At 40.0% G+C, this 13,676-nt stretch overlaps 1 protein-coding gene across 1 annotated transcript in view; it reads right to left on the bottom strand.

Moving 5' to 3' along the window:
- Positions 1-1,783: 1,783 nt before the first annotated feature.
- MCTP2 (multiple C2 and transmembrane domain containing 2) overlaps positions 1,784-13,676 on the bottom strand; it is a 381,280-nt gene continuing 369,387 nt past the window's right edge. The window contains exons 22-23 of the mRNA XM_089653100.1: positions 12,927-13,024; positions 1,784-9,211 (exon numbers count right to left, since the gene is read on the bottom strand). Of these exons, the coding sequence (XP_089509226.1) occupies positions 9,143-9,211; positions 12,927-13,024 (167 nt within the window). The 3' untranslated portion in view covers positions 1,784-9,142. The remainder of the gene's footprint in view (positions 9,212-12,926; positions 13,025-13,676) is intronic.

Consider the following 13,676-nt stretch of genomic DNA (forward strand, 5'->3'; position numbering starts at 1 on the left):
TTTGGAGCTACTTTTGTAGTTCAAATTGGGCAGATTTGCATATTTTTGGCACGTTTTTATTCTCATTAAAAATAACAAAAACACAAATAAAAATTCACAATACATAAAAAAATAATAATTAACCCCTAATCTTAATTATTAATGATAATTACCCAAACAAAATTATGGGTTAATTATTATTAATCATAAAAACATTTATGATTATTTTTATTTGTGTATTTTACATTTATTAATGTATTAATTTATTTTTTTCAGGTTTAGGTGTTTTTTATTATTATACATTTAGTAATGTATTACATTATTAATGTATTTGTCTGGGTTTGGGTGTGATGAGGATTATTATTATTAATAATAATTAATAATACTTTAGTATATTTAAGGGTTAGGGGGTTAAGGTTAGGGGTTTATTTATTTTTTTTACTATTACATAGTATTTATTTATGATTATTTTTATTTACTTGTGTATTTAACATTGGTTTATTATCACCCTAACAAAAAATAAATTAATGCATTAATAAAATGATTAATAAATGAATAATAAAAGAAATAAAATCTGATGAGAAAGCTAAAGCTGAAAAACCTAGCAACAGATGATATTTTTCTCCGTCGGCTAATAAAAAAAAATGCCAAAGCTCAAAAACGGCTAAAAATGCTGTATGAAAAAAAAAAAACACGCAAAAATCACGTTAAAATATGTGTACAAAAACGCACGAAAAAACACTATGTTCAGCTGTGAATTGAGCCTTACAATTTTGAGAAGGTGCCGTTAATTTTGTCCAGTTAATTTTGGGGGGTTTGCGTGGAATGTGTCAGATTTGGTTTTTGTTTCTCCACTGTGATAGCAATACAGATTTTCTGGGTGAAGTGGTGCATTTTCTGACAAAAACGCAGGGCTGCCATTATTTTTGGGCATGACTGTAGCCTGTGCAGATCGCAGAGCTGTGGGAGGGGACCAGCAAGTCCCACCTACTACTGGCTGCCAGCAAAAACTACAGAAGGGGCGGAGACAAGACCAGTCACCCTGTACAAGGAGAGAGAGTAGCAGTGACAGGTCTTTATTCCAGGAAGTGCGGCACAGAAGCAATGTAAAATACTGTGTTACTGCACAGATCTGAAAGAAATATAGACAATACACCAAGATTCAATAAATAATACTCATGGCTCTATTCAAAATGAATGCGCTGCATCAAATGTAGTACATGCACGACTTTTGGAAATACACTGAGTTTGTGGCCTACGTTTGGGGTGTTACCAGGGGCGGACTGACCATTAGGAAACTCGGGCACTGCCCAAGGGCCCGGGGTCAGTAGGGGGCCCCATGAGATGCCCCTGGCACCTTTTTCATAGGCTTTTTTGAGTTTGGGCAAGGACACAGGGGCCCCATGATCTCCTATTGCCCGGGGGCCCTATGAGTTGTCAGTCCGCCCCTGTGTGTTACCTTAACATTGACACCCACTGCAAATCGCAGCTGCAGCGTATTGTGAACATGGTGCAGGAAACACGGACAGAACGTTTCCCGCATGGTGTTCTTGTGAGAACAGGGCCTTATGGAGAATAGTTCATGAACATTATAGGACTTTGATGAGAACCTTATCTTCTTTTTTGACACAACACATAAAAGAGTCCCATTAAATAACAAATGCAAATTTTAGTTTTGTTTTTTTTTATATCTTTTAATACAGTATGAAAGCGCCACGTTTTGGTGAATTTAAAAGACAAATGTACAGGGTTTTTTTTATTTGATATAGAAAAATAGAATTCTAGCCAGAAATAAAACTACATCTTTAAAAGTAGAATTTAATCAAGATTAATAAATTTATCCATTTTTAAAGAAAAAAAATACACCATTCAGAACTTAATGTAACTAACATTTGAATTCCCTCTGTCAATAAGGTTTTACAGTCATAGGTTATAAAATGTTCCTCTGCACTCTTTCAGCTCCAAGTGTTTAGGAACTTTGAACATTCTTACCTCTCAAATTAAATAAAAACATGGAAAAATGAAGGTCCTTCTATGCAAGCATAAGGTTGTAATGATGTAGGGGGAAAAGTGGGCCTCTATATAGAAGTATGTTGTTCAAATAGTATTTAAAAGGATGTAAACCTCTGAAATGAAAAATAAAAAAATAACAAACCATGTCCTGCTATAGTGTGTACTTGCCTCAATCCAAAGCACTTGGTGTGTTTTCTGTCTGCTGTCTCCTTGCTCTGCATGAGTCACCGCTGAAAGGTTATGCAGACACTGAGGGATCCAGGGGGAAAGGGAGGGGAGCACCAGCACACAGCAAGTGATTGACAGCCCCAGCTGTGCATATTTCCCTATGAGACTGTGTAGAAGAGAGGTGTGTCCATTCCCTCCACTGGAGTATCAGACTACAGTTAGCTCTCCTCTCTGAGCTATGCAGTGTGTGATGTCAGACCCCCTGCCTCAGGAAACATAGGAATCCAGGGGGATTGAGAGGGGAGTTCCAGCACACAGCAAGTGATTGACAGCCTCAGCTGTGCTTGTTTCTCTACGAGACTGTAGAAGGGAGTGTGTCCATTCCCTCCACTGGAGTCCCAGACTACACTCAGCTCTCCTCTCTGAGCTGTGCAGTGTGTGATGTCAGACCCCCTGCCTCAGAAAGCAAAGGAATCCAGGGAGATTGAGAGGGGAGCTCCAGCACACAGCAAGTGATTGACAGCCTCAGCTGTACAGGTTTATCTACGAGACTGTGTAGAAAGGAGTGTGTCCATTCCCTCCACTGGGGTCCCAGACTATACTCAGCTCTCCTCTCTGAGCTGTGCAGTGTGTGATATCAGACCACCTGCCTCAGGAAGCATAGGAATCCAGGGGGATGAGAGGGGAGCTCCAGCACACAGCAAGTGATTGACAGCCTCAGCTGTACATGTTTCTCTACAAGACTGTGTAGAAAGGAGTGTTTCCATTCCCTCCACTCTGTTCTCAGATTACACTCAGTTCTCAGCAGGGGGATCCAGGGGGCTGGGGAGGAGAACTCCAGCACAAAGCAAGTGATTTACAACCTCAGCTTTGCATGTTTCCCTATGAGACTATGTAGAAAGGGGTGTGTCCATTCCCTCCACTCCAGTCTCCGATTACACTCAGCTTTCCTCTCTGAGCTGTGCAGTGTGTGATGTCAGTCCCCCTGGAAGCTGAGAAATGCTGTGTAAATTCTATTCTCTGAATGACTGTAGAGAGGAGAGCCACAGATAAACAGGTAACACTTGAGGCCAGGCATTTCACTGGGTATAAGTAAGGGTAAGACAGCAAGTTTGTCAAATTTTAACCCGCTAAAATCTGAAACCTGCAGAAAGCACAAGCACCCAATTGCATAAAGCTGATATAAAATATAATTCCATTTTTTTTATAGAAACGAGAAAGAAAATTGGAAATATAACTATTTTTACTTTTTAAAAAACCTAAGACTACACCTATGCTATAGAAATCATTGTAAGATAGATATAGGCGGAACACTAAACATTAGCTATGCAGTGCGATGAATCTGACGTACCTGGGATACATTCATAGTCCTAGACAACTGCTATGAGAAGTGGTTGCAGCTAATCCATAGAGAACAAAACATAAAAAGGGTGATGCTTAATTCTAAAGCATACGTACATCCAAAAAAAAAAAAGAAAAGAAAAAAGAAATATTTATTGGACAATTATACACCACTATAAATTATGTAGACACTAAAAAGATAAAAACGTAAATTTCTAATACATACAATTATTACATTTTGGCACATGCAGCATTTCACAATCTCTGAACGCCCTTGAGCATGTACTAGAACATATGCAGTGTATGCATCCAGTAGGTTATGACACTGTGACCCATATTTATCAAAGATTATTAAGAACTCAATTTCTCCTGGAAACCGTATAGGTTTTCCCAGCAAAAAATGGAACAAAGGAACAAAAAAAATAATTTTTTTTGCTATGATACTGACTGTTTTTGGATGAATAAGATCCTGTATATTTTATAAATTATAGTCATACATTTGTTTTTAAGAACGGTAAACAAACACATGTGAACAGAATTTTAGGGTCAGTCCGCCAGAAATTGATATTTCAGTTGTGCCTAGACACTAAAGACGACAATCATCTGATAATTTATTAATCCCTCAGGGACTCTGAGAAATATCTACACTTAAAGGATATGTTACCCCAACATTTCATATTCCTGATATGTGCCTGTTGTACCATGTATGTTTGTTAAAAACTATCCTGTTCTCTATGTATTTCTTCTTCTGTGTGAAATGCCTTGTGATCCTGCTAGTCCCTCTGCTTTCCAATTTCAAACTGACCACACTAGGTACAAAAGCACATCCATCCCATATGGTCAGTTTTCTGGCTGTGCTAGGAGAACAGATTGACTGTCCTCCAAGGGCAAAGACTTGTGCTGACACCCCCCCCCCACACACACACACACACACACACATAAACACACCGAAGCCATTCACTGGGAAGATCAGTGTGCTGCTGTTTCTCAACCCCCACACATTCACACACACACCAAAGCCATTCCCTGGGAAGATCAGTGTACTGCTGTTTCTCCACCCCCACCTCTCTAAACCGGTTATGCAGCTAAGAACTGGGATGATCACTTATATGAAAAAAAGGGAAAAATGGTATTTATAATTTATATACACACACACAGCCATTCACTGGGAAGATCAGTGTTCTGCTGTTTCTCCACCACCACCTCTCTAAGTCCCTTATGCAGCGAAGAACTGGGATGATCACTTATATAAAAAAACAAAAAAAAAATAGGAGAAAAATGGTATTTATAATTTATATACACACACACAGCCATTCACTGGGAAGATAAGTGTCTGCTGTTTCTCCACCCCCACCTCTCTAAGCCCCTTATGCAGCTAAGAACTGGGATGATCACTTATAAAAGAAAAAAAAAAGGGAAAAAATGGTATTTAGAATTTGTATACACACACAGCCATTCACCGGGAAGATCAGTGTACTGCTGTTTCTCCACCACCACCTAAGTCCCTTATGCAGCTAAGAACTGGGATGATCACTTATATAAAAAAAAAAAGGAAAAAAAATGGTATATAGAATTTATACACACACATACACACACACAATTTGCCTTTCATTTCTATTTTGAAATAAATGGATTGTTTTACAAGGTAGGGGTTAACAATTACTTTAAAAAGACAACTGTACCATTCTACAAGAGTGCTTTGATCAGTTGTCCAATTCTCTTGTGCGTAGGCGGGTGCAGCTGATCTTCCAACCTGTAGGTGGCATTGTGCCGCTGTTGCAGTAGCGTGTAGCTTAGGAAGGGGAATTGTCTCCTCTTTTGGGCTTCGACGGCCATCTTGGGGAAGACAGCTGTCTAATAGGACACTGAAATCCTGCAAGATCTCTGGTGGCCATCTTGATGGGGGACCTTATTAATAGGGTGCCCCACGTCAATCGGTCCCTGGCTAGGGGCAGCGCTTATCATAGGGAAAGTAGGGATAGTAAAGGAAGGAAGAACTCCTGCTGTACAGTGGGAACAGGCTGTCCATGTCGGAACTGAAAAGTGCAGTCTTCATAGTCGAGCCAGCACCACCTTGGGTACACAGACTATCACCACCCCTCATACAGAAGTTGTCCTCCGGTAACAGTAATTGCCAAATATATAATACAGAGCTTCTAGTGGATCTAGACTTTACTGGCAACAGTGCCATAGCATTGCCTGATTGCTGTAACTGTTCAAGTCAATATATTATATTCAGCGCTCTACAGTCCTGTGTGTGCGTGTGGTTCCTCCCGAGTGGGTACTCTGACTGAGGACCCGCCTACACTTGATCTTCACTATGCAGCCCTTCATTGCACTGCTTTTCCAGTCTAATGGTGGTCACACTCCATCTATCAGATTTTTTTTTCCTGTATCTGATTGATGTGTGATTCAATTAAAATGATAGAATCTACAAACAAACTAATAGCTTCCTTTCTGATCAATTAAAGCTCAATTTCAATAAAATTAGATCAAAAGCCGAACAGCCAGGGTGGAATACTGGAAATTGTTTTTACAATGATTGGCAACTAAATGCTTTGGTCATGAATCTGATCATATTTCAGTTGATGGGATTATGAGATTATATGATACAAACAAAGATGTCTACGCTCTTAAATTGTGATCGCACCTTAACGATCAATTAAAACCCACTTCCCCATGTGTGGCATATCGATCAAATGGGTTATTGACTATTCCTATTACAAGGGATATATCAAAATAAATCAACCATTTATTGAAGCACGTATGACCACCATTGGTGTCCCTGCCAGATCTTCCTTTTAATGGATTCCATAGCCCCATTCAATCCTTTAAATAGGTAAGCCGTACTCATGGCTGCTTCAGTAGTCCGGCAATGTATGGCCTACCCATAGGAGTACATGATGGTGTGTGCACTGGAAGGAAGACCCAGCTGGGACATTTTTGCAGGAAAGGCTGTGGGCTGACGGACAGAGCTGTATGTCAAAGTGAGGAGAAAAGTAAGTATTTGTCCAAGTCAGTTGCACTCAAGAGGTCAGGGGGAACTGATTCAAGGACAATTGTACAAAGATACTAGTTCCTGTGGCCCTCACTGTTGATTTGTTTTTTAATTCTATATTATGGCACTTTGGAGTATGTAAAAAGAAACATAGAATCATAGAAGAGTGACGGCAGAAAAAAACAAAAAACAAACGGCGTATTGAGTCTGCCCCATTTACAAAAAAAAAATTATATATAGACATATATATATATATATATATATATATATATATATATATATATAAATATGGGCCAGGCTTAGCCTTTTTTCCTGCTTCTGTGTTTCTTGTTGCTTGCTTCAAAGTCTAGTAATAAAGAATAAACGGAAACATTTTCAACAGTGAGGTAAACCCATACAAGAGGTGTTGGAACACCAAAAGCTTCCAGGTAGATCAGAAGACAGCCAGGAATCATGACAGGCAGATCTCACTGTTGGAGTGCCAAAGACATATAACAAACCAGGTCCTAACTCAGACCACCAGGTTGCAACCAGACTTTCAGAAAATCTTTATAATATATGTAATGTACATGGGCAGACTGACCCTTTCAACAAAAAATAGACAAAACTGTTCTAAGACACCACAACAAACCATCATGATACATTTTTAATAATGCCACAGTTTCACGTTCAAAGTCATTTGGTTGGTTGTGTTTTTTGGTCTCTATTCTGCTCTTGGGGCACCTTTCTAAAAAGAAATGACCTGTAAACTTGAATTTTTCCAACCCCTAACAAAATTAGAAAAATCTTTTCATAAAATTTCTGTAGTGTGCTGAAAAGTGCTAGAGATCGATTATATAAAAATACCTCTATATTTTACAATAATATATACAGTTTTGGCAGTAAGGTGCAAATGCCTTTTTTTTATTTGGTGCCGATGTAATATAATATGTACATATATGCAGCACCAGGAGATCTTGTTAGGGTAGGACTGAAAAACTGCAGAAGGATATGGTGTTTACAACAACCAGGTTATCATTCTCATCTTCTCAACTGTTAAAAGTACATCTGGGATCCGACTGGAGGCTTTAGGTAGCACCTCCATTTTCATATCCAGTAATCTTTTTTACAGCATCACTCAAAAAATTACATCAAAGCCATTTTTCTATACCAGACATTCTAAACCAGGGTTCCATGTAGTCAATGAATACTGGGCGCAATCTCTCTCTCATGGTGAATTGATTTCTTGCCCAATTGTCCCAAATAGTTTTGGTACCAACACCACTCAGCAGAACCACTGGGTTCCTCCAGATATTGCCATGCATTCCTTGAACAAAGATGGATTGATTTTGTACCCTAAGGTGCCCACGTTGTAGTTCTGGTACCAACACCACTCAGCACAACCAATGGGGTTCTCCAGAGATTTCCAAGTGTTACTTGAGTAGTAATGGATTGATTTCTTGCCTGATGGTGCCCACATAGTTCTGCTACCAACACCACTCAGCAGAACCACTGGGTTCCTTCACAAATTACCAAGGGTTCCTTGAGCAGTGATAGACTGATTTCTTGCCTGATGGTGCCCATACAGTTCTGGTACCCACATCACTTAGCAGTTCCTCTAGAGATTGTCAAGGGTTCTTTGAGCAGTGATGGACTGATTTCTTTCCCGATGGTGCCTACGTAGTTCTGGTACCAACATCACTCAGCAAAACCACTGGGTTCTTCCAGATATTACCAAGAGCTCCTTGGGTGGTGATTGATTGATTTCTTTCTTAGAGATGCCCACATAGTTCTGCTACCAACACCACTCAGCAAAACCTCTGGGTTCTTCCAAATATTGCCAAGAGTTCCTTGAGTATTGATGGATTGATTTCTTGCCCAATTGTCCCCACGTGGTTTTGGTACCAACACCACTCAGCAAAATCGCTGAAATGGTTCCAGTGGAGCTTCTTCTCTTGTTTTTAAGGTAAGTAACCACTGACATCAGTGATTAAGTTCACTGTAATGGAAAGCTTCTTCCTATGTTTCCCAGTGTATGAAGGCTCTACACTGGCCACCACTGAAATGGGCACTGACCACCAGTATGACAGGGCATGAGTGCAAATAAACCCTTGTTGACTATCAATGTATCATGAGCTGTAGATATATTAATTTTGAAGAAGTTCTCTTAAACCTGAGGTTTCTCCATGATAAAAAAGGTTGAGAAAGGCTGTTCTATACTTTACTTAGTGGTCACAGCAAATCATAATACAAATAATTCAGAAATGGAGGAATTTAGCACATTGGACATACTCATGGCGAGATCCTTCACATGAAAATGTTAAGGCCTTTGTCAAACAGTAATTTTTTTTGCCCCCCACCAGAAAACAAACAACAAAAATACCATTTACCATAACATTAATAAAAGACATAATAATTTTCAATTTTCCTTCTAATTTAGGATGTTCATTCCTGATCCACAACAGCAAATCATTGGTATATAAAGTAGACTTTTCCGAAGCCAGTCAGAAAGCCTGTTTGGTTTGTGAGAAATATGAAAAAGCAACTTTGGATGGAGGGGGTAACCAGCACCCCTGCTCTGTTCTATGAGTACAGTCCCGGCTGTGATGAGTTAGTGCATGATTTTATTGGGGGAAAAAACGAGAACTTGAATAATGGACTCTGTTACAAGCCACTCCGCTTCTTCCTAAGGGCACCTTGGTTATTGCAGGGTTTTAATTCAGCATACTGCACCTGTAAAAGTAAACAGACATGACGTTTGCTATTAAGTAATTGAAGCTTTCTACGGAGTGAGATAATAGCTCCCTAAGGAGACACTCGAGGAATCTACGGAACGTTCCGAGTAATGAATCATTTTCTAAACATGAGAACACTGAAAATTAATTGGTAGCCAGAATGGAGTAACTTCTACATGTGCAAATATTAAGTGCGGATCTTATTTTAATGAGGCAGGGGGGCTTCTAACAGATTTTAGAAATGGCAAATAGGTGTCCTTTTTACTGAGTTAGGGCTATTACAACGTACTGCACAAGTGAATTAAAAAGCCCCCAGAGAGTGAATGAAAAAAAATGCACATTAGTGGAATGTAACAGCCTTAGTGCAAACCTATAAATAAGGATGACAAGCAGAAAAGCATACTAACAACAAGTTCATTACATGAGGTGCGTCATGTAACTTGATAAGCTTCCCCCTTGCCGCTTTAGCGGTGCATTCCCGCTGGAGCATTTCCAGATCAGCAATAGCAGGCTGGCTATTGGCAGGACTGGCTCATGAGCAAAAGAGAAAAAAACCTGGGGGACTCAGCACAGCAAGCATTTATGAGCTGGATAGACTACCTTTGGAAAAGTTCAATACATGTGTGACTGTTATTCTACAGACTAGAAGAGGTTGCCGAGTAATTATTGGGCCTGGGTTTGTAATCTAGCAACTCTAGCACCTGCTGGAGAAAGCCGATCTACCTTTGTGAATCTATGAGCCAGTGAGACGTGCTATGGGCTGCTCAACATGAATTTTTTTTTCATTAATGTGAGTATTGGGCGCACTTACATACTGTAAATGCATGTTCATTGACTGCATCTGCATGGTGTGTTGCAATTTAAAATGCACCACAGTCGCTTTTTTATTTTTTTGTTTTATTTTACTAAGCTTTATTTGCAACTATTTCTCACCCGTAGGATATACAGTACCTGTACGTCCTCAGGTCAAAGTAGTTATACTGGGACCATGGCTACAGCATCATTTTTCAGCCGATGATGCTGTACAATATAAAAGTGATCTGAGTGGTCAAAGAGCCGCTGGATCACTTTTACATGGGGTGAAAGGGAGGACCCCTCATGCCGCATTTTCCATGCTCTGGAGTCTGAAACCAAATCCGGCGGTTCCATCAGCTGATCATGGAGATGAAGGAGGAATAGAAGTTCCCCAATCATCTCAGTGGTCTAAGAAACTGGAAGCAACAAGGATTTTGTCATTTCCGGTTCCGTCTTTTAACATCAAATGATCAAACCGATGTCAATGACCAGATGATTTTAATGGCAGAGGAGAGATATGGGGCCTAATAGACCCCAGATGTTTCAGTAAAGAGTACCTGTCACTGTCCAAGGGATCACAAGGATGTTATTCACCCCCTTTTATTATATATATATATATATATATATATATATATATATATATATGAGAGAGAGTGAGAGAGAGAAGAAAACATAAAAAAAAAAAAATTAACAGACACACTAGTTTGTTCTCTACGGCCTCTGCTTATAATGTTTGGAGGTTCCAAGTAATTTTCTAGTACAAAAATGTTGGAATGTCAGAATTGGCCTTGTATTGAGGTGGGTAAGGGAAACTTCAACTGACTTTTGCATTTACCTGCATTGTGTTCCACTGAAAAGAAGTGGGGAACAATTTTTTTTTTTCCCAGAGTACATCAGTGTAACACACTGGAGTGAAATGCTCCTATAGAAATACACTGAATTTTACAATGTCTTTGCGCTGAATGCGTTGATGTAAGCGCATCTGTTGTTAATGGAGCCTAAAGAGGAATTAAACCCAAGCAAAGTAATGTGTTGCAGCTTACCAATCCTAAATGTAGTGACTGGCTTAACTTTTCTTTTTTTTTTTTTAGTGCTGGCCTTAGATGGAGCAATTTTCTTTCCTGCGACCACTCTATTATTTATTATTTATTTATGGTACTTATATAGCTATTCCCCCATCAACACAGACAGTGTTTACAAGGGAATCCCTCACATGGAGCCACTGTGATCTCCCGGCAGGAAGGGAATCAAGTTCCCACTGGAAGAACAGCCACTAGCTGTAATCGCAAGAAAAATATGGCAGGCTGGTGGTACCAAAGTTGATTGATCAATCAACTTTGATACATTCAGCCTACCCATACATGATTTGAATTTCGTCCGGTTCCTGCTGAACTGGCCGACATTTGAATTGTCTATGGCTGGCTTCTTTTTTCTTCTCTGGTGATCCAGCCAGTAACACACATCCAGTCTTTGGGTGTCTCCTCTCTGGATGAAGGAACGATGGACACACCTTTGGACAGCAGCATTGTCAGTCTGGTGGAAAGGTAGTGTTAGATGGAGATTCATTCTCTTATTGTCCTGATCACTAATGTCATGTGTCAGGGATGCACTGATACCGAGTATTTTCATGAGTACTCGTGAAAATGCTTACAATACCGGAAATTGATTGTTTGCAAGGCAATTTGCGTCAATACAAAATGCAAATTGCACCACAAAAAATAGCATGCGATTGAACAGGAATCGCATGCGGTTTCCCTACTGCTCTTGTATGAACCCTGGCTTGTCATAGTCTGAGTTCACACAGGAACAGTTCAGGAAACCTCCCTGCACCAATCCCATGCTGAGCGAAGAGTGAGCGTCTGGGGATGTATACCATGGAGGTAGATGCTCCATATTCTCAGCTGTAGGAGAAAATACATACTGTCATCTGAGCAAGGAGAGAAGAAAAAGCCATGGGGATTTCAAACCCCAGACCTGTGTAGCAGCTTTCTCTCCTCTCCTTGCAGGGATGACAGTACAGGCTAGATGGCTTCTGATTGGTTAGCAGGTCCATGTGATGGTGCTCACCAATCAAAAACCCTCTAGCCCAAACTGTCATCCCAGCAAGGAGAGGAGAGAAAGCCTTGGGGATTTCAAAGCCCTGGCGCTTTCTCTCCTCTCCTACAGCTGTGAATCTGGAGCATCTGCCTTCAGCTGCCACCAGGTATACATCCCCACACACCCTTCTCTCCCACTCTCCGCTGCAGGAAAACTCCCTACACTGCTCCTGTGTGAACTCAGGCTATGGCAAGCCTGGGCTCACACAGGAGCAGTGGGGAAACAGCATGTGATTTGGACAGGAATCGCATTCCTGTTAAAATCGCATGCTATTCTTTACAGTGCAATTTGAGTCCATACATTTTATATTAATGCATATCGCACTGCAAAGTATCGCCAAGTACTTGAGCGAAAGTATCAGTACTTGTACTCACCAATCAAAAAAGGGTATCCTGAATAATGAAAGTCAAGGGAAATCCAAAATTTTGAGCTTCCATCAGAAAGAGAATAGAGGGGAACTCTTCCAATAGGGTCACATGTTCATAAGATAACTGTCTAACAGGAAGGTTATGGAAATATATCTTCTCACTTCTTTTTGAAGTCACAGGACAGGAAGTGAAGAGAAATCTCCCTAATTAGACCCCTTGCCACTCTATCCAAAATAAAAAAGGGGCTTTGGTTATACTCTAATCCTGTAAGACATATCATGAAGCATTCTGCAAAGCAAGTGCCTGCTAAGGCATATCCAGGGCCTACTAATAGTTACAATATAATAAATTATATGTTAACGAAACTCAATTATCAAATGTGAAAAACAGATTTTCGATTTGTTTTTTTGTGGTAGGAGTATTTGTATACTGTACACACGCACACACATGTACCTTTTGAACATCAGATGGTACCCTGGAGAGAAAATCCAGAAACTCATTATTGTCAATGGCATACGGGTTCCGAAGCTTCTTTGTAAATTTATTGATGCCTGTGAAGAAAAATCAATTTGAGCTTATTCTTACTTGAGACACAATGAATGCCAGCACAACCAAGGTAGTATGAGCAAATTCACAGGTTAGGAATGAGTGTGAAAGCCTGGTGTTCCCTTTCTATGCTGGTCACATGTTAATTTCTCAGAACGAAAATGAAGAGGAAAAAACACATTCAGCTCACTACACTCTGATTTACACCTGAGCTCCTGGAATATTTAACTTCCATTTTAAAAAATCTCATTAGATCCATCAGTGTGAAAACAGCCATGTCACACCGCATGCATATTAGGCAAATGGTAAAAAAAGAATGCTTATGGAGTCCTCGTAGAATTACCGCCGGGGTGGTTTGCTTTGAGCACTTGCACAGGCGTTCTAAATGAAAGGTGTTGTTTTGTAATAGGCAAACACTCATGTACAGTTGCATGAAAAAGTATGTGAACCCCTTGGGATTATGTGGAGTTTTGCATGAATTGGGCATAAAATGTGCTCTGAACGTCATCTGAGTCACAACAATAGAAGAACAGAGTCTGCTGAACATAATACTACACAAACATTAGATGTTGCCATGGTTTAATTGCACATAACATGTAAACATTCACAGTGCAGGGAGGAAAAAGTATGTGAACCTTTGGACTTAACTGGTTGACC

This window comes from Staurois parvus, unplaced genomic scaffold, assembly GCF_062004578.1.
Source record: "Staurois parvus isolate SC_StPar_1 unplaced genomic scaffold, SC_StPar_1.0 ptg000698l, whole genome shotgun sequence".
NCBI lineage: Eukaryota > Metazoa > Chordata > Amphibia > Anura > Ranidae > Staurois > Staurois parvus.